This window comes from Procambarus clarkii, chromosome 67 (genome assembly GCF_040958095.1).
Source record: "Procambarus clarkii isolate CNS0578487 chromosome 67, FALCON_Pclarkii_2.0, whole genome shotgun sequence".
Lineage (NCBI taxonomy): Eukaryota > Metazoa > Arthropoda > Malacostraca > Decapoda > Cambaridae > Procambarus > Procambarus clarkii.
The window spans coordinates 23,038,909-23,060,932 of NC_091216.1; the positions used below are offsets into that span (position 1 = coordinate 23,038,909).

The 22,024-nt window shown below is 49.0% G+C and overlaps 1 protein-coding gene across 4 annotated transcripts in view; it reads right to left on the reverse strand.

The window, feature by feature from the left end:
- Nucleotides 1-22,024, reverse strand: part of LOC123753160 (broad-complex core protein isoforms 1/2/3/4/5) — a 49,160-nt gene that overhangs the window by 22,434 nt on the left and 4,702 nt on the right. Inside the window, exon 1 of one of the 4 annotated variants that reach the window (XM_045735153.2) lies at nt 6,975-7,112. The exons of 2 other annotated variants lie outside the window; for them this stretch is intronic. In XM_045735153.2, the coding sequence (XP_045591109.1) occupies nt 6,975-6,976 (2 nt within the window). In that variant the 5' untranslated portion in view covers nt 6,977-7,112. Of the gene's footprint in view, nt 1-6,974; nt 7,113-22,024 lie in introns of those variants that run through there. One more of the 4 variants, XM_045735150.2, reaches the window with a different exon arrangement.

Here is a 22,024-nt window from a genome sequence, read left to right on the forward strand (position 1 = left end):
CAACTTAAGATTACTGTACTATGGTGTAGTGAAGCACACCCCTCACAATGCACACCTGGACAGGAAAGGACAAGTGCCATCATTTCTTAACTGTCTCCACCTCGTCACACATGCCTCCAATGCTCCTCTTAACAACTTTTCTATTTATCCCATACTAATAGTAAGGTATAATTATAAAAAAAAAGTCAGGAACAACTTCTGTATGTGTGGGGGTTAACAGAGGGGCCCTAATTGCTGCCAGCATCAAGTAATTATCAAAACCTGATATGCAGATTATTGAAGCTTATGATTAGCATGTTGGATAAGAGTGATACCAAACGTATGTGTATTTACTATTATATATATTATATATATATATATATACACACAGTATATACATATTTATACAGTACATACCCACACATGAATGTTTATATATATGCACTACTTGGCCTAGTATGCAAGGCCCGATTTGCCTATTAGGCAGGGTGATTTTCAATATTTAAAAAAAAAAATTAAATTGGTTTATTTGAACTAATATTACAGTATTAGATTAAGAACATGAATTACTGACTTTGGTTATGTTTGATCAAATTTATATGTTAAAACTAACTCAAATTAAAATTAATATCATATACAGTACTGTACACTGTACAGTATAATATTGTGAAAACCTATCATAACCCTAAGAAAACAATTGAGAAAAATTATGTAATTCCAAGAGAAGTAGACTTGGTAGGAAATTTAGCCACACCCACACAGGAGAGAGGGGGAGGGAGGGAGGGGGGGGGGGAGAGGGATGGGGAAAGAGTAGGGTGAGAGGAGAGAAGGGGGGGGGAGGAGGGGGGAGGAGGAGGAAGGGGGGAGGAGGAGGAGGAGGAAGGGGGGAGGAGGAGGAGGAGGAAGGGGGGAGGAGGAGGAGGAAGGGGGGGGAGGAGGAGGAGGAGGAAGGGGGAGGAGGAGGAGGAGGAGGAAGGGGGGAGGAGGAGGAGGAAGGGGGGAGGAGGAAGGGGGGAGGAGGAGGAGGAAGGGGGGAGGAGGAAGGGGGAGGAGGAAGGGGGAGGAGGAAGGGGGGGCAGAGGGGGTGGAAGGAGGGGGTAAGAGGAGGGGTAAGAGGAGGGGGAAGAGGAGGATGAGGGAGGGGGGGGAAGGAGGGGTAAGAGGAGGACGAGGGAGGGGGGAGGGAGGGGGAGAGGGGAGGGAGAGGGGTAAAAGGAGGATGAGGGGGGGGGTAAGAGGAGGATCTTATCTTAAGGTTATCTTGAGATGATTTCGGGGCTTTAGTGTCCCCGCGGCCCGGTCCTCGACCAGGCCTCCACCCCCAGGAAGCAGCCCGTGACAGCTGACTAACTCCCAGGTACCTATTTACTGCTAGGTAACAGGGGCGTTCAGGGTGAAAGAAACTTTTGCCCATTTGTTTCTGCCTCGTGCGGGGGGTGGGGGGAGGATGAGGGGGGTAAGAGGAGGATGAGGGGGGTAAGAGGAGGATGAGGGGGGTAAGAGGAGGATGAGTGGGATGAGGGAGGGGCGGGAGGGGGGGGTGTTTCTGATCATACAAAAGGTTCAGAAGTCACTGCATTGTACAACCAACTGCTGGTAAGTACAGGATGAACAACCCAGCGAGTTTTCTTCCTATTGAGGAGTGTTGTACATGCTGCTATGGCGACATGTCCACTCTCAACATTAGTGGCGCTGCCCAATAAACTCGCCCCTCGGGGCCAAAAAAAAAAAAATGCTGGTAAGTCGGGTCTCCGGGGCTAATGCTTGTGCAGGCTCGAGCCGAGCATCTAGCATTTGGTGTGTGTGTGTGGGGGGAAGAAGTATGGCATCAGCCGATGTTCCAGCGCGCCTCCTCCCCTAAACCTACCGGGACACGGGCAAGCCTCAGCAAGACAAAAACCTTCAACATGGGTCACCACAAGCCAGGAAGGGAAAGGAGCCAGAGACAAGAGTACTGTATAGGGTCCACGGAAAAACCCATAAACTTCAACAGAGATGGGGGTGAAGGATGATGGACAGTAGTAAACAGCCTATTCGAAAATATCACATGCCTAGTGAAATGCAATTATAGTACCTTATATTTGACAAATTATATATATTTGCTGTGGATGTATGTATGTATGTGTGCGCGCGCGCTCACCTATTTGTGATTGCGGGGGTTGAGCTTTGGCTCCTTGGAATAGGGTGCGTGTGTGTGCTATGTGTAATTTACTATTTGTGCCTGCAGGATCGAGCTGTTAGCTCTTGGACCCCGCCATTCTAACCATCGGTTGTCTAATGTACTAACTCGTGCTCTATTTATCTCTCCCTCTCTCATCTATTCCATATATTCCTCTCCCCTCCCCCTCTCGCATACACATCCCCAGGATACAGCTGTCTAACTCGCAGGTACCGATTTACTGCTAGGCGACGAGTTCTGTTGATCAGTTGAAAGAAACCAAATTTGTTTGTACCTCAGATGGAAATCGAACTCGGGGCCCGTAATAAGACAGACATTCCCCAACACTCATGAATACTTGTACTAAAATAGGGAACCCGTTCTCACGCCAATAGCTACATGGCCCTTGAAAGATTTGAAGCGAGGTGCAGTGAAAATTGAGGCGTGTCTAATGGAATGGAAGAAACAAGAGAGAGGGAGGACAGGGTGAGTGAGTGAGTGTACTCACCTAGTTGAGCTTGCGGAGGGGGGGGGGGGGGGGGGTTGAGCTTTGGCTCTTTGGTCCCGCGTCTCAACTGTGTGAGTGATTATGAGTGAATCAGTGAGTGTAATTACCTAAGTGATTACACACACAGTCACTAGTGTGTGTGTCAGATCCCTAGAGGCAGGCAGAGTTAGGAAGGTAAGGGGAGGGGGGGGGGGCATTGGGGTTGAACCCAGGTAGACTGTGGTAGAGGATGTGGTGAATGTGGTAGTGGGGCCGACTGGGGAGGGGGAGACAGCGACCGTGGAGGGGGGTGTGTGCGGGCGTCCGAGGCAGAAGGGGGGAAGGTGCGGGCGGTGGGAGCGATCGAGGGCCGGGTGGGCGGCCACGTGGGGGCGGGCGGGGTGAATGCGTTTGAGGTGGGCGGTGGGGGGGGAGAGGGTGGGGGTGGCAGGGAGGGGATGATAGAGGTGCGGGCGGTGGCGTGGCTTTTAGGCAAAACTGGGGAAAGGCAGCTGGCTTCGAGGATGAGCGGGTGTTGGGGAGGAGTCAGGGGTGGGAGTCACATTGAGTGGGATGGGGTCCAATGTGAGTGGGATGGGTATTGAGGTAATGGGGTCCAGTGTGCACTCACACTGGACCCCATTACCTCCATAGGGGGGGGGTGGGAGAGGGATAATGTACATAAGGGATATATGATGTGGATGAATGAGTGGGGTAATGTGTATAAGTTTAGGAATGCGTGGTTCAACGAGTCTGGGGAATGTTTATGCATGACAGCTGTGTGAACAGCGCTTCGGATTCGCAGTCCTGAGGTTCCGGGTTCGATTCCCGGTGGAGGTGGAGACAAATGGGTAAAATGTTTTTTTCTCACCCTGATGCCCCTGTTACCTAGCAGTAAATAGGTACCTGGGAGTTAGACAGCTGCTACGGGCTGCTTCCTGTGGGGTGGAGGCCTGGTCGAGGACCGGGCCACGGGGACACTTAAGCCCCGAAATCATCTCAAGATAACCTCAAGATGAGTGGAATGTTCCTAAGCGTGAGGAAGAGTTTCGTGTGAGTGGGGGCGGTAGAATGATGGAGAGAGTGGATAAATGGATGGAAGATGAATGATTGATAAGAGTGGGATTAGGGGTTTATGAATGGCTCTGATAACCATTGTGAGGTTTGATCTGTATGTATTCACCTAGTTGTGTTTGCGGGGGTTGAGCTTTGCTCTTTCGGCCCGCCTCTCAACTGTTTACTAACTACTTTTTTTCCACGCCACACACACACCCCAGGAAGCAGCCCGTGACCGCTGACTAACTCCCAGGTACCTATTTAGGTAACAGGGGCATTCAGGGTGAAAGAAACTTTGCCCATTTGTTTCTGCCTCGTGCGGGAATCGAACCCGCGCCACAGAATTACGAGTCCTGCGCGCTATCCACCAGGCTACGAGGCCCCTTATCTAGATGGGTCTGCATTAACCCAATATTTTTACCTAGGTGTGTTTGGGAAGCGAGATTCAGCTCTAGAGCCCCGCCTCACAACTGTTGAATCTCCCAACAGTTTCGCGAAGTTACTCTATCCCTTTGAGATGTATTTCTTTCTTATCTCAATAAACATGAACTTGAACTGGCTCAAGTTCCACTTGTTTACCCACTCGGTGTACACGAGTAGTCTTTCCTTATATTCCTACAGATCATCTGTGTTTTCAGCTTACCTAGAAACGCCTGTATATCCCTCTTTCCCTACTCCCAGCAGAATTATCTACGTTGTGACCATATCCCTTGTCATCTTTTCTAAAGTAATTAAGGCAAGATTTACTAAGCTTGTCCTCACAGCTCATCTCTCTTTATCTGGCCTAGCTTAACGTACTCTACCGTATGGTAATCACAATCATTCCTGTGTGCGTGTATCAAAAGACTGCGGGATGGAAAATGATCAGCAAACACACACACACACACACACACACACACACACACACACACACCACGGAGACACACACACACACCACGGAGACACACACACACACCACGGAGACACACACACACCACGGAGACACACACACACACACACACACACACCACGGAGACACACACACACACACACACACACACCACGGAGACACACACACACACCACGGAGACACACACACACCACGGAGACACACACACACACACACACACACACACACACACACACACACACACACACACACACACACACACAACAACTGAATATAAACATTCCCACCTTTAACACTTGCCTGTATACACACATCCAATCATACTTTTTAGTATGACTGGATGAATCATACTAAAAAGTCACTCATACTTTTAAAGTCACTACACACCTCAGGAATCTGTACACCCGTGTATTGACAGCTGAGAGGCGGGACCAAAGAGCCGAAGCTCAACACCCCCCCCCCCCCCCGCAAGCACCACAAGGCGAGTTCGTACGTACGCGCGCACACAGTTGAGAAGCGGGACCAGAGGCAAAGCTCAACCCCCGCAAGCACAACTAAATGAGTAGAACTAGTTGAGTACACACAGAGGGGGGCCTGTGGCTGAGTGTACAGCGCTTAGCACTCGTAATCCTAGGGGTCAGGGTTCGATCCGGGCGCCGGTGGAAACAGATGAGCAGAGTTTCTTTCACTCTGCCTCCCCCTGTTACCTAGCAGGCACAGACAGGCGAGTACACTCACTCCAAGGATGACCTAAGTGCTAATGACAAGACGATCCAATCAGCGGCTAATAGAGTTTAACTGTAGCATTAGAGCTGGGAAGAGGACGGACACAAGGTCTCGTAGCCTGGTGGATAGCGCGCAGGACTCGTAATTCTGTGGCGCGGGTTCGATTCCCGCACGAGGCAGAAACAAATGGGCAAAGTTTCTTTCACCCTGAATGCCCCTGTTACCTAGCAGTAAATACGTACCTGGGTGTTAGTCAGCTGTCACGTGCTGCTTCCTGGGGGTGGAGGCCTGGTCGAGGACCGGGCCGCGGGGACACTAAAAAAGCCCCGAAATCATCTCAAGATAACCTCAAGAAGGTACCAAATAACGGAGAAATCCCTTATGGAATTGGACAAAATAGGAGCTGGGAGTAGATATCACGCCCAACCTGTCTCCCAACACTCATCTCGAACTAATATCATCAGCTCCATATGCAAGGTTGACCAACATGAAAACGACATTTACAAATTTGAACTAAGAGACGTTCAAAAACTTGTAAACACAAAACGAGGCTGAAGAAAGTTCCGAGGTAAGCCACCAGACTAGTCCCGGAGCCGAGAGGTATGAGCTACTTGGGAAAAACTAAAGAAGTTGAGCTTCACGATAATGAAAAGTGACAAAGATACAGCGAAGACTTGATCACCATACACAAAAATTCTCAGAATATTGACCAGACCACACACTAGAAGGTGAAGGGACGACGACGTTTCGGTCCGTCCTGGACCATTCTCAAGTCGATACTTTAGCCACGTTATTGTGACTTATCGCCTGCACTCAGGAGAATAGACAAGGCACAAAAGAAAAAAAAAAAGAGTGTTTGGCACGAATAATACTGGAAGAGGAGCAACACAGGGAAACCCAGAACCCAAGTGGAATGCGCTAAGTGAGGCCGAGGAGGCAGTTACACGTTTTAAATGTCCACCACTCCACGGAAATTTGTCGAGACCAAAACAGGTAAAAACATAACTTGGGTAAGAACACAAACATGCATACCTCGCACTCTCAGTGCATACAGGCGTTTATTCGGGGGGGGGGGGGGGCCTCGTGCGTGTACTTGGGTAAGAACATAAACATGCATACCTCGCACTCTCAGTGCATACAGGCGTTTATTCGGGGGGGGGGGGGGCCTCGTGCGTGTACTCGTATACATATATAACATACACATACATATACATACTTATGAGTTCTTACATTCTTGTACAGCCACTAGCACGCACAGCGTTTCGGGCAGGTCCTTAATACTAATTTTCCCCGGAATACAACCCGTAAATCGTTTAACAACCAGGTACCCATTCACTGCTGGGTGAACAGAGGCTACAGTTAAGGACTGGTACCCGGTCAATTCTCCCCGGCCAGGATACGAACCTAAGCCAAAGCTCTCGCGAAGCTCCGGGTGAGTGCTTTACCACTGCGCCGCGGGGACTGCTCACCTAGTTTGTGCTTGCGGGGGTTGAGCTTAGGCTCTTTGGTCTCGCCTCTCAACTGCCAATCTACTAGTGGACAGATACAGATTCCCCTGTCGTGTGAGGGTACAGGGTGGGTTGGGGGGTCGTCCTCGTGTGGGACAAGGAATTCGTGCACGTGTGTGGGGCTGGGGGTTCAAGCGACCCCTCCCACCCCAAAACACACAATGTACTCACATCGAGGAAGAGCAGGGCGTCCACGATGCGTCCAGGAGCAGAGCTGAGCAGGGAGTAGCAGAGACAGAGTAGAGGGGGAGGCAGGTAGACTGTGGTGGTTGTGGTGGTGGCGGCTGTGGTGAGAGGCAGCTGACACAGGATGGTGGTGGTGGTGGTGGCAGGGAAGGACGCAAGGGGGAGGGGAGGGGGGCATTGGTGGTGGGGTGGGTTAAGGGAGATGGTGGTGGCAAGAGGGTGGGGTGGCTAGTGTGGTGGTTGACGAACACCACCCCCCCCCTTCACCACCACTACACCCCCCTCTCTTACCACCACAAACCAACTCTCACAACTCCCAACAACACGCCAGCAATGTGTATGTCAGGCTGGTGCAAGACCCCCATGTAGTGGTTGTAGCAGTTGTCCATGTGAGGTAGTATCATATAGTTTATGTGATGACAATAATTTGTATTACGTGGGTGAAGCATTTACGGAGTTGCGATTCGAACAGAGGTGGCCAGCGAAGCACTGTTCGAACGTCATCAGCTCCGAGTAGTGTTATCCGTTCATAAACAGGGGGATTTGGTGCTTGGATAAACGAACTTTTGGCCTTGTTGATGAGGACTGCAGTTCTGGCACCAATCTAATTGTAAACCTCTGAACTTTCTCAAGTTCCTGTTTATGCTTCACAAGGTGAGAGTTTCATGCTGGGGTTGCATACTCAAGTAATGGTTCCACAGCGGCAGTGTGCGAGGGTGGGGGAGTATCTGAACTGGTAAGTGGGGGAGTATCTGCAGTGGTAAGTGGGGGAGTATCTGCAGTGGTAAGTGAGGGAGTATCTGCAGTGGTAAGTGGGGGAGAATCTGCAGTGGTAAGTGGGGGAGTATCTGCAGTGGTAAGTGAGGGAGTATCTGCAGTGGTAAGTGGGGGGAGTATCTGCAGTGGTAAGTGGGGGAGTATCTGCAGTGGTAAGTGGGGGAGTATCTGCAGTGGTAAGTGGGGGAGTATCTGCAGTGGTAAGAGGGGGAGTATCTGCAGTGGTAAGTGGGGGAGTATCTGCACTGGTAAGTGGGGGAGTATCTGCAGTGGTAAGTAGGGGAGTATCTGCAGTGGTAAGTGGGGAAGTATCTGCACTGGTAAGTGGGGGAGTATCTGCAGTGGTAAGTAGGGGAGTATCTGCAGTGGTAAGTGGGGGAGTATCTGCAGTGGTAAGTAGGGGAGTATCTGCAGTGGTAAGTGGGGAAGTATCTGCACTGGTAAGTGGGGGAGTATCTGCAGTGGTAAGTGGAGGAGTATCTGCAGTGGTAAGTGGGGGAGTATCTGCAGTGGTATATAAGGCAAGTGAGGGCGAGGGGGCAAGTGAGGGTGAGTGGGCAAGTGAGGGTGAGTGGGCAAGTGAGAGTGAGTGGGCAAGTGAGAGTGAGTGGGCAAGTAAGGGTGAGTGGGCAAGTGAGAGTGAGTGGGCAAGTGAGAGTGAGTGGGCAAGTGAGAGTGAGTGGGCAAGTGAGGGTGAGTGGGCAAGTGAGAGTGAGTGGGCAAGTAAGGGTGAGTGGGCAAGTGAGAGTGAGTGGGCAAGTGAGAGTGAGTGGGCAAGTGAGAGTGAGTGGGCAAGTGAGGGTGAGTGGGCAAGTGAGAGTGAGTGGGCAAGTAAGGGTGAGTGGAGTTGGGAGTCTGTAGGCCTGAGAGAGAGTGGAAGTGGTGGGCAAGTGGGGGGGTGAATGGGCAAGTGGGGGGGGGGGTAAATGGGCAAGTGGGAGGGGGGGTAAATGGGCAAGTGGGGGGGGGGTGACTGGGCAAGTGGGGGGGGGGTGACTGGGCAAGTGGGGGGGGGGGTGAATGGGCAAGTGGGGGGGGGGTGAATGGGCAAGTGGGGGGGGGGGTGAATGGGCAAGTGGGGGGGGTGAATGGCCAAGTGGGGGGGGGGGTGAATGGGCAAGTGGGGGGGGGGGTGAATGGGCAAGTGGGGGGGGGGGTGAATGGGCAAGTGGGGGGGTGAATGGGCAAGTGGGGGGGGGGTGAATGGGCAAGTGGGGGGGGGGTGAATGGGCAAGTGGGGGGGGTGAATGGGCAAGTGGGGGGGGGTGAATGGGCAAGTGGGGGGGTGAATGGGCAAGTGGGGGGGGTGAGTGGGCAAGTGGGGGGGGGGGGGGTGAGTGGGCAAGTGGGGGGGGGGGTGAGTGGGCAAGTGGGGGGGGGTGAGTGGGCAAGTGGGGGGGGGTGAGTGGGCAAGTGGGGGGGGGGGGGGTGAGTGGGCAAGTGGGGGGGGGGGGTGAGTGGGCAAGTGGGGGGGGGGTGAGTGGGCAAGTGGGGAGGGTGAGTGGGCAAGTGGGGAGGGTGAGTGGGCAAGTGGGGGGGTGAGTGGGCAAGTGAAGGGGGGGTGAGTGGGCAAGTGAAGGGGGGGTGAGTGGGCAAGTGAAGGGGGGGTGAGTGGGCAAGTGGGGGGGGGGTGAGTGGGCAAGTGGGGGGGGGGGTGAGTGGGCAAGTGGGGGGGGGGGGTGAGTGGGCAAGTGGGGGGGGTGAGTGGGCAAGTGGGGGGGGGGGTGAGTGGGCAAGTGGGGGGGGGGGTGAGTGGGCAAGTGGGGGGGGGGTGAATGGGCAAGGGGGGGGTGAATGGGCAAGTGGGGGGGTGAATGGGCAAGTGGGGGGGGGTGAATGGGCAAGTGGGGGGGGGGTGAATGGGCAAGTGGGGGGGTGAATGGGCAAGTAAACAAGCGAGAGTGAGTGGACAAGTGAGGGAGAGTGCACGAGAGAGGGGGGGGCGAGTGTACGAGAGGGGGGGGGCGAGTGCACGAGAGAGGGGGGCCGAGTGCACGAGAGAGGGGGGCGAGTGCACGAGAGAGGGGAGGGCGAGTGCACGAGAGAGGGGGGCGAGTGCACGAGAGAGGGGGCGAGTGCACGAGAGAGGGGGGCGAGTGCACGAGAGAGGGGGGCGAGTGCACGAGAGAGGGGGGGGGCGAGTGCACGAGAGGGGGGGGGCGAGTGCACGAGAGGGGGGGGGCGAGTGCACGAGAGGGGGGGGGCGAGTGCACGAGAGAGGGGGGGGCGAGTGCACGAGAGAGGGGGGGGGGGCGAGTGCACGAGAGAGGGGGGGGGGGCGAGTGCACGAGAGGGGGGGCGAGTGCACGAGAGAGGGGGGCGAGTGCACGAGAGAGGGGGGGCGAGTGCACGAGAGAGGGGGGGCGAGTGCACGAGAGAGGGGGGGCGAGTGCACGAGAGAGGGGGGCGAGTGCACGAGAGAGGGGGGGCGAGTGCACGAGAGAGGGGGGGCGAGTGCACGAGAGGGGGCGAGTGCACGAGAGGGGGGGGCGAGTGCACGAGAGGGGGGGGCGAGTGCACGAGAGGGGGGCGAGTGCACAAGAGAGGGGGGCGAGTGCACAAGAGAGGGGGGGCGAATGCACAAGAGAGGGGGGCGAGTGCACAAGAGAGGGGGGGCGAGTGCACAAGAGAGGGGGGGCGAGTGCACAAGAGAGGGGGGCGAGTGCACAAGAGAGGGGGGGCGAGTGCACAAGAGAGGGGGGGCGAGTGCACAAGAGAGGAGGGGCGAGTGCACAAGAGAGGAGGGGCGAGTGCACAAGAGAGGAGGGGCGAGTGCACAAGAAAGGAGGGGCGAGTGCACAAGAGAGGGGGGGGCGAGTGCACAAGAGAAGGGGGGCGAGTGCACAAGAGAGGGGGGGGGGGGCGAGTGCACAAGAGAGGGGGGGCGAGTGCACAAGAGAGGGGGGCGAGTGCACAAGAGAGGGGGGCGAGTGCACAAGAGACGGGGGCGAGTGCACAAGAGAGGGGGGGCGAGTGCACAAGAGAGGGGGGGCGAGTGCACAAGAGAGGGGGGCGAGTGCACAAGAGAGGGGGGGCGAGTGCACAAGAGGGGGGGCGAATGCACAAGAGAGGGGGGGGCGAGTGCACAAGAGAGGGGGGGGCGAGTGCACAAGAGAGGGGGGCGAGTGCACAAGAGAGGGGGGCGAGTGCACAAGAGAGGGGGGGCGAGTGCACAAGAGAGGGGGGCGAGTGCACAAGAGAGGGGGGCGAGTGCACAAGAGGGGGGGCGAGTGCACGAGTGAGGGGGCGAGTGCACGAGTGAGGGGGCGAGTGCACGAGAGAGGGGCGAGTGCACGAGAGGGGGGCGAGTGCACGAGGGGGGGGCGAGTGCACGAGGGGGGGGCGAGTGCACGAGGGGGGGGGGGCGAGTGCACGAGGGGGGGGGGGGCGAGTGCACGAGGGGGGGGGGGGCGAGTGCACGAGGGGGGGGCGAGTGCACGAGGGGGGGGGGCGAGTGCACGAGGGGGGGGGGCGAGTGCACGAGGGGGGGGGGGGCGAGTGCACGAGGGGGGGGGGGGCGAGTGCACGAGGGGGGGGGGGCGAGTGCACGAGGGGGGGGGCGAGTGCACGAGGGGGGGGGCGAGTGCACGAGGGGGGGGGCCAAGTGCACGAGGGGGGGGCCAAGTGCACGAGAGGGGGCCAAGTGCACGAGAGGGGGCCAAGTGCACGAGAGGGGGGCCAAGTGCACGAGAGGGGGGCCAAGTGCACGAGAGGGGGGCCAAGTGCACGAGGGGGGGGGCGAGTGCACGAGAGGGGGGGCGAGTGCACGAGAGGGGGGGGGCGAGTGCACGAGAGGGGGGGGGGGGCGAGTGCACGAGAGGGGGGGGGGCGAGTGCACAAGAGGGGGGGGGCGAGTGCACAAGAGGGGGGGGGCGAGTGCACAAGAGGGGGGGGGCGAGTGCACAAGAGGGGGGGGGGCGAGTGCACAAGAGGGGGGGGGCGAGTGCACAAGAGGGGGGCGAGTGCACAAGAGAGGGGGGGGCGAGTGCACAAGAGAGGGGGGGGGGGGCGAGTGTGCACGAGAGAGGGCGAGAGTGCACGAGAGGGGGCGAGTGTAGTTGTGGAGTTGGGAGTCTGAAGGCCTGAGAGAGAGTGGAAGTGGTGGTAAGTGTGGTGGTGAGTGTGGTAAACCACAGGCAGCCAACAACACAATGTGGTGGGTGTGGTAGAGGCGCACTCATGGGGGGGAGGGAAAGGGGTGTTGCCAGCAGTGGCTCACTCGCCACTCAATGGGGGGAAGAGCCATGCATCAAGTGGGAGGCCATGCCGTGGGTGAAAGGGGGGGGGGGGGGGTGAGGCCATGCTGTGGGTGAAAGGGGGGAAAGAGGCCATGCCACATACAATAGGGAGAGGCCATGCCGCGTACGACAGGGAGAGGCCATGCCGCGTACGACAGGGAGAGGCCATGCCGCGTACGACAGGGAGAGGCCATGCCGCGTACGACAGGGAGAGGCCATGCCGCGTACGACAGGGAGAGGCCATGCAGCGTACGACAGGGAGAGGACATGCCGCGTACGACAGGGAGAGGCCATGCCGCGTACGACAGGGAGAGGCCATGCCGCGTACGACAGGGAGAGGCCATGCCGCGTACGACAGGGAGAGGCCATGCAGCGTACGGCAGGGAGAGGCCATGCCGCGTACGGCAGGGAGAGGCCATGCCACGTACGACAGGGAGAGGCCATTCCACGTACGATAGGGAGAGGCCACATTACATACGATAAGGAGAGGCCATGCCACGTACGACAGGGAGAGGCCATTCCACATACGATAGGGAGAGGCCATGCCGTGTATGTCAGGGAGAGGCCATGCCACGTACGACAGAGAGAGGCCATTCCACGTACGATAGGGAGAGGCCATACCACGTACGACAGACACGCCATGCCACGGATGATAAGGAGAGGCCATGCCGTGTACGCCACGTGCGAGAGGGATGCCATGTCATATGTGAGAGGGAGACTGTTCTATGGGGAGGTCAAGTACAACCCTCACCCCTAAGAAAATGTGCATATTCTGAACAGTAAAGGTATACATACTTGCATGCAAGCAGATTTTTTAAGTGATAATGACAAAAGATACATATTTTTTGGTGCTTTTAAGCTGTGGCAATTGACAGAAAAGTATTAAGACAAATACAGTACAGTATATCACTATTATAAATTTGAGAAAGGGGAAAATTATTTTCTCAGATGCAACAATCTTATACATCAGACCAATCTTGGAGTATGGAGCAGCATGGAGTCCATATCTAATTAAACACAAAACAAAGTTAGAAGAAGTTCAGTTATGCCATTAGACCAGTCCCTGAGCCAAGAGGTAAAAGCTACAAGGAAAGACTACTGGAATTAACCTCACGACATTGGAAGACAGAAGAGCTAAGGGAGACATGATTACCACCTATAAAATTATCAAGAGGAATTGACAGGGCAGATGACAAGACAAACTATTTAACATGGGTGGTACACTAACAAGGAGACATAAGTGAAAACTTAGTTCTCAAATTAGCCACAGGAATGTTAAAAAGAACTTTCTGTTCACACATTTAAACATCTCATACAGTGCATAGAGGATACCTGGTTGATGGGGTTCTGGGAGTTCTTCTACTCCCCAAGCCCAGCCCAAGGCCAGGCTTGACTTGTGAGAGTTTGGTCCACTAGGCTGTTGCTTAGAGCAGCACGCAGACCCACATATCCACCAGAGCCCGGTTGGTCCGGCACTCCTTGGAGGAAAGAATCTAGTTTTCTCTTGAAGATGTCCACGGTTGTTCTGGCAATATTTCTTATGCTCGCTCGGAGGGAGTTGAACAACCATGGACCTCTGATATTTATACAGTGTTTTCTGATTGTGCCTACGGCACCCCTGCTCTTCACTGGTTCTATTCTGCATTTTCTTCCGTATCGTTCACTCCAGTACGTTGTTATTTTACTGTGTAGATTTGGAACTTGGCCCTCCAGTATCTTCCATGTGTATATTATTTGATATGTCTCTTGTCTTCTTTCTAGTGAGTACATTTGGAGGGCTTTGAGACGATCCCAATAATTTAGGTGCTGTATCACATCTATGCGTTCCGTATATGTTCTCTGTATTCCCTCTATTTCAGCAATCTCATTTGGAGGGCTTTGAGACGATCCCAATAATTTAGGTGCTTTATCGCATCTATGCGTTTTGTATATGTTTTCTGTATTCCCTCTATTTCAGCAATCTCTCCTGCTCTGAAGTGGGAAGTGAGTACTGAGCAGTACTCAAAACAGGACAACACAAGTGACTTGAAGAGTGCAACCATTGTGATGGGATCCCTGGATTTGAAAGTTCTCGTAATCCATCCGATCATTTTTCTGGCTGCTGCAATATTTGCTTGGTTATGCTCCCTAAACGTTAGGTCATCAGACATCATTATTCCCAAATTCTTTACATGCTGTTTTCCTACTATGGGCAGATTTGATTGTGTTTTGTACCCTGTATTATGTTTAAGGTCCTCATTTTTCCCGTACCTGGAATTTATTCAGGAAGGATGTTGGTGTTGTGGTGGCTGAGAGTTATTGGTGGCCAGGCAATGTGGGTGGAGGAGAGGGATATGGCTAGGGTGGATGGCATGAAAAGGTGCGGAGTGGAAACATGTTGATGGGGTGAGATACAGTAATGGTGGGTAGAGGTGTAGACAAGTGAGTTTGTATGTGGGTATAGCTGGTGGTGTGGGTGGCTGTACTAACCTTGTTGTTCTAGCAGCAAATGAGCTAGTTCTTATCCTGCCTTATGATCTTCGATCGACTACTCAACAGGTTACCATACCTACTGGGCTGTCATATTTTACATTTGATGCTGTATATGGAGTATACCCGCCAAACACACACACCAAAAGTACGACATTGGTACAACATTCGAACAAGTTTTAACACCTAACCAGTTATAACAACTAATATAGCAAGTTGCAACAACGTTCTAACACGTCATAAACACGTTAAGCCAAGATGTAACAACTTTATTACAAGTTGTAACAAGCGGAAAATAGAGACAGTTTCGGTTTGTGTTTCCAGGGATATGCCACCACCATTTCACTTCTTCCTATATTCCATTTATGCACTACTCTAAACCATAACAAAATTATTTCTTATGTCTCGCGTCACTTGTTCAGGTACAGTAGTCTGTACTTAGTTTCCATCTGTCTTCATTTGTTTGTTCATGTACTACTAATGCAAAACAGTCTTATCTTTTTCTGCCCTGACTATTCCCCCCTAAGAATTTTGTATGGTGTGATCATGTCTTTCCTGCTTTGCATCTCATTATGACATGAAATTAAATTCTTTAGGCTTTCCTCACAATTCGCACTTTAGCATTGGGACTGCCCTGGGGACATATATCTGAACATTCTCCAGCTTTTTTGTCTTTGAATAAGATAAGGACTCCACATTGGTGCTACATATTCCAGAATTGGTCTGTGCTATGCAATGCCCTGAATAAATTCTTGTTCAGATTCCTATAGACAGTTCTTATGTTGGTCAACCTTACAAATGCAGATATTAATTTTATGTGGGTTTCTGGTGACAGGTTTTGTGTAACGTAATCTTTGATATCAGGAAGGTTTTGTGTTTAACCTTCACTTCTAAGGGACCCAGCTATATTACTTTGTTCTTGCTTGAGTAAAACTCTTATAGACACTTGCTAGTGTCCATTTAATTTTATCCTTTGTATTTACCATCTTCATAATTTTTGCATCAGCAAACATTGTAAGGAAGATGTTTATCCCCCTCTCGGAATTCATTTACATACATCAAGAATAGGATTAGCTTTAATGCTGACACTTCGGGATAGCACTGATATCCTGCCATACTGAGGTCATCCCTGTCCACAATGACTCCTGTGGGAGACTGTGTTGGAGGTTTTCTGGCATCTAAAAATATACAATCCATCCATTCTTCTCTGTCTTGTCTGACTTTGGCTGCCTGTTCATAGAACTGTATTAAGTTTGAAAGACAAGATTTCCTGTCATTGAACCCATGCTGGAGTTGTGTTAAAACAGTCTCCGTGGTGTAGTGGTAAGACACTCGCCTGGCGTTCCGCGAGCGCTATGTCATGGGTTCGTATCCTGGCCGGGGAGGATTTACTGGGCGCAATTCCTTAACTGTAGCCTCTGTTTAACTCAACAGTAAAATGTGTACTTGGATGAAAAAACGATTCTTCGCGGCAGGGGATCGTATTCCAGGGACCTGCCCGAAACGCTACGCGTACTAGTGGCTGTACAAGAATGTAACAAGTCTTGTATATATCTCAAAAAAAAAAAAAAAAAAAAAAAAAAAAAAAAAAAAAAAAAAAAAAAAAAAAAAAAAAAAAAAAACTTTGCCTAGCCGATAACTCATAATGAATCTCTATATGAATACTGTACTGTATACTCAGTCTGGACAAGGATACACTGTATCCCAAATTAAAATATTTGTGATTTTTTTTCCCCCCGATCATTATGGGACTTGTTTTAAAAAGTGAGCCAACATCTTCCCATTTTCTGTGAAGACCCATGTGGCATCACGGCATTGCCACCCATGCGGTAGGCCTATCGTTATTGTGTTCATGCTCGTGACCGCTGTACTTCTGAATCAAATTTATTTTTTTAGTTAATATATTTGGGGGTATGGAACAGATTAGTTCAATTTACATTATTTCTTATGGGAAAATTCGTTTTGGTTTTCATTATATATTTTTGGTTTTCGTACCATCTCTGGGAATGAATTAAATATATGAAAACTGAAGTACCACTGTACACATATTAGTGCGGGTGTTGTTGGTGTGTGGATGGGTGCTTGCCCACGGGTAACACTTGCCAGATTTTCTGGTTTGCTGTGGGTAGTGTGCCGAACTTTTTACCCTTGTATGCATACAGTATATCCATTTAGAGAATTCTATTGCTAAACAATTTAATACCAAAATCAATGATGTAGAATGACAAATGAGGTGATAAAACTGAAAAGAGTATACACATTTTAGTACGGTTGCGCGCTCACTGGTAACGCTCCGACGATTTTAGGGTTTGCTGTGGGTGGCATGCTGGGCTTTTTGACCTAATAGCATACAGTAAATACCTTTAGAGTTTTCTATTGCGAACAATTTGATACCAAAATCAAGGACATAACATGAAAATTGAGGTGATAAAACTGAAAAGAGTACGCACATTTTAGTGCAAATACGTGCTCACGGGAAACGCCAGGTCAACTTTGGGGTCGTCTGAGGCTCGTGCACCGGGCCAGGCAAAGTGTTAAAAGACCATTCTCTCAGGATGTTCTATTAACCTCATAGTTGTCTCCACCTTACACGATATGCAAGTAATGGACAATAACCTACAATTTAGTGTATTTTGCCAACATTCTGGTAATTCTTTCGTTTCCTGTGATTTGTTATATATATCCTGGTAAGCAGCCACCACAAGGCTTCTGCTCCTCTTATTATCCATTGTGAAACCCTACATGCTATTGGTCCACCTGCCTAAGCTGAGACCCACTCCAGCACAGGTGACTTTTTAATTCATGTCTTGATATTTAAAGGTCCTCCAATACTGCTTGTTTTGACACCATCACTCTCAGATCAGGAAATTCCCCATAAACTATTGTGAAGACCTGGAATAGCCTGCCGAGTTCCTCAGGCATGAGAGGAAATATAAAAATAGCCTAGTTGAAAGGCAGAGGTGCAGTGGGTATGCTGAGACAATTTTATCAACACTTCCTCTAAGGGGCATAATTAGCCAACCTCTCATGGTATTCAAGGAGAGAGAGAGTTTGATAAACACTTCAAAAGGATACCTGATCAACCAGGCTGGTATTCATACATCAGGTTGCCACTAGCACTGCATCTAACAGCCTGATTTACTAGACAACTAACCAGGAGGCCTGGTCAGAGACTGGGCCATGGGGATGTTGATCCTAGGAACCAATGAGAGGTAACCGAAAGAACCAAAAGGTAACGTACAATTGCACAGTAAATAAAATAAGCATGGTATCTCATAATGTTTATGTGCAAAGGTGCATACAACTTACTACCTTTTAAGGTTACCTTGCCTTGCATTTATCTTGCATTGGTTCCAATGATCAACATCCCCACAGTCTCATTAGGCCTCCTGGTTGGTGGTCTAGTCAATCAGGCTGTTAGACGCGGTGCTAATGGTAACCTGATGTATGAATCACAGCCTGGTTGATCAGGTATTCTTTTGAAGTGTTTATCAAGTTCCCTTTTGAACATCATGAGAAGTAGACTAGTTATGCCCCTAATGTTTAGAGGGAAGTGTGTTGTCCTGGTCCCTTGATGTTGGTACAAGTGTCTTTCAGCATACCCATTGCCCCTCTTACTTTTCAACAGGGCTATTTTGCACTTCTTGCTATTCTTTATAGTCTCGTGTAGATATATTCCATCTGGAGATCTGAATTTCTAGGTACAGAACCTTGATTTTAAAAACTAATGCAAGGAAAGGAAATTCTTATAAGAAAGTGTTAAGCCAGTATGACTATATGAGCAAGGGATGAAGAAACGGTTGCTCACCACTTGGACCATTGGAGATCGAAAATCAGCCCAGCGTGAAGCAGGGGAGCATCACTCGACTGACAAGTCCAAATGGTTGGCTTTTAAACTTGTTAATTTTTAGAACATATGGAAATTTCCAGTGTGTAGTATTCTTTGCAATCAACCATGCAATCCATTTTTTGCTTATTATACTATATAGGATTTTAGTTTCCTCTTTCTTAAAGAGCTCAGTCAAAGCTCACTACAATATCTAAATATAACTAGTGAGACATTAAAAAAATTGCATGCCCATGAAGGTACCAAGTTACTGTCACAATTAAACAAGATAGCAGATAGCTTATCAGACATAATCATGATTATCACAGTTTTCCTTTGCACATTACTGAACATTGTGTCAAAGATACCCGTCAATAAACAACTTCTATATTGTATATTAGCAAATTACTTTTGCATAAAGCCACAAGGGATCAATCATTAAGGCAGAAACAAAATGTGGCATAGTAAATGTAAATATTTTATTAATTAAATTTTAGAATAAAGCAACAATCTAAGCAATAATTATTTTATAATGATAAACTTTCATACAGGTACAGTATTGTATATTAAGGGGACGGTACATAGTTTTTTATAAGTTGTTCAATGTCAACCAATATTTTTTGACTAGTTGTATATGAAAAGGGCTGCAATTGTTCCAAGTTTCAGTACTGCAGCCTCAATAGAAAGGAAGATATATATTTTTTTTCAACGAATATTACACATTTTCAAGTGAGTTCAAACCTTTCACCTTTTCAGATATAATCATTCTATGACACTTTTCTGACACATTAGCATATAATAAAGGATATGTTGTTTGGGAGTTTCCAAAACATCTTTAGTTTTCCTAATACAATTAGTCAAAGTTCCCCCAAAAAATTATGCAAATATGTCATGTTTATTGCTATTATAAAATCAATAAATGAACTTAGAGAAACAAAACAATCTCAGATTTTAGAGACACACTTTATATATAAGGTGTAAGTTTCATGTAAATTGAATAAAAATGAAAGAGTTTGAAGTCATTTATGTTACTTGAAAAATAAATCATTAAAATATAAAGTCTAAGGTGCTGCCATCTGTGACTGAGGTTGACATCAACCAATTTTCTCCAAAATTGACACCCTTACAGATAGGCTTATGTGCAGTCAGGTGTATAAGTTTCATGCAAATCGTCCGATAAAAAAATATTAACTTAATTTTTTTAATAAAACTAATTATATTTTTTTAATATATGCTATTGTGATAGCTGAGTCATAGACATGATTTCAGTTGACACTTGTGTTTGATAATCGTTTTTGACCATTTTTGGAAAAATTTTGACACCTACTTCAATATATTTTTTTTTCCCTTCCTATTTATGCTACGATGCTGAGACTTGGACCAGATGAAACCCTATTTATATACACCTCGTCAAAAAAGTTGACGAGTTGTATATAAAAAGTATATATATTGTATATAAAAATTGTATCTAATCATCCCATTGATTGGTCTTCCTCCAAAATAATCTTTCCTGCCTCTACTCGACACAGATGCCATCTTGTTGAATCGGCTCTGATACACAACATACCAAACATGAACTTGAGTCCTGGGTTTGTTGCTGTTGGCTCTTCCCTTTCACAGTATATACTCAAATGTTCTAAACTTTCTAACAAACGTGACCTAACATAAGCTTACCCTTCCATTTACAGTATCTTTCTTTTTCTTTCTTTCCCTTGTTTTCTCTTACGATCCCTTTCTTATTCCTATTACTATCCCCTTTATTACACCTTACCTTATGCCTTGCTTTCTCTTCCTCTAAGATTTCCTTCTCCTCACCTCTCTCTCGCCTATTTATTGCCTTCGCCTCCTTCCCTCATCACAATCGACTTGAGAATGGTCCAAGACGGACAGAAACATCGTCGTCCATTCACTTTCTAGTACAGTATGTGGTTTGGTCAAACTAATTAAAACTAAATGGGTGGAACACCTGGAGAGAAACGATATAATATCACACAGACAGTATGGTTTTCGATCTGGAAGATCCTGTATATCGAATTTATTCAGTTTCTATGATCAAGCCACAGATTTTACAGGAGATGGTTGGGTTGAACTGCAACTATCTTGATTTAAAAAAAGGCTTTTGACAGAGTTCCACATAAGAGGTTCTGGAAACTGAAACATATTGGAGGGGTGACAGGTAAGCTTCTAACATGGATGACAAATTTTCTAACCAATAGAAAAATGAGGGCAGTAATCAGAGGCAATGATCAGACTGGAGAAATGTCACAAGTGGAGTACCACATGGTTCAAATCTTGCACCAGTGGTGTTCATTGTCTACATAAATGATTTGCCAGATGGAATACAGAATTATATGAACATGTTTGCTGATGATGCTAAGATAATAGGGAAGATAAGAAACTTAGAAGATTGTAATGCCCTTTACCTTTAAGAAGACCTGGACAAAATAAGTATATGGAGCACCACTTGGCAAATGGAATTTAATGCGCATAAATGCCATGCTATGGAATGTGGAATAGGAGAACATAGACCCCACACAACTTATAAATTATGTTGAAAATCTTTAAAGACTTCTGATAAAGAAAGAGATCTAGGCGTGGTTCTAGATAGAAAACTACCACCTGAGGACCACATAAAGAACGTTGTGCGAGGAGCCTATGCTACACTGTCTAACTTCAGAATTGCTTTTAAATACATGGGTAGCAAAATAGTAAACAAATTGTTCACAACTTTTGTTAGGCCAAAGCTAGAATATGCAGCGGTTGTATGGTGTCCATATCTTAAGAAGCACATCAACAAACCGGAAAAGGTGTAAAGACATGCCTCTAAGTAGCTCCCAGAACTGAAGGACAAGAGCTATGAGGAGGAGAGGTTATCTTGAGATGATTTCGGGGCTTAGTGTCCCTGCGGCCCGGCCCTCGACCAGGCCCCCACCCCTCAGAAAGCAGCCCATAGCAGCTGTCTAACTCCCAGGTACCTATTTACTGCTAGGTAACAGGGGCATCAGGGTGAAAGAAACATGTTGCCCATTTGTCTCTGCCTCCTCCGGGGATCAAACCCGGAACCTCAGGACTACGAATCCAAAGCGCTGTCCACCCAGCTGTCAGGCGGAGGTTAGAGGCGTTAAATATGCCAAAACTAGAAGATAAAAGAAAAAGAGACGATATGATCACAACGTACAAAATAGTAGCAGGACTCGATAAAATTGATAGGGAAGAATTCCTGAGACCTGGAACTTCAAGAACAAGAGGACATAGACTCAAGCTAAGGAAACAAAGGTGCCACAAAAACATTAGAAAATTTTCTTTTGCAAACAGTGGTAGACGGTTAGAACAAGCTTAGTGAGGTGGTGGTGGTGGTGATGGAGGCCAAAACCGTCAGTAGTTTCAAAGCATTATATGACAAAGAGTGCTGGAAAGACAGGACACCACGAGCATAGCTCTCATCCTGTAACTACACTTAAGTACTGTAATTACATTATTTAATGACTGTGTTACCTTTAAGAAACCTTTATTCATTACCTAAATGAAAAATGCTCCTAGTAATTTGAAAGGAATGTTAAACTTTCATCCGCCTGTCAGCTATTTGTAATGAATGAATGACAACAAGCCTTGAGTGCTGTATTAGTGCGCCGCCTGGTGGCCTGATGCTGCAACATGAAACATCACAGCCAGAAATACAAGTTTCACATCCTGTATAGCAATTCTCTTGCCCAAAATATAAACAA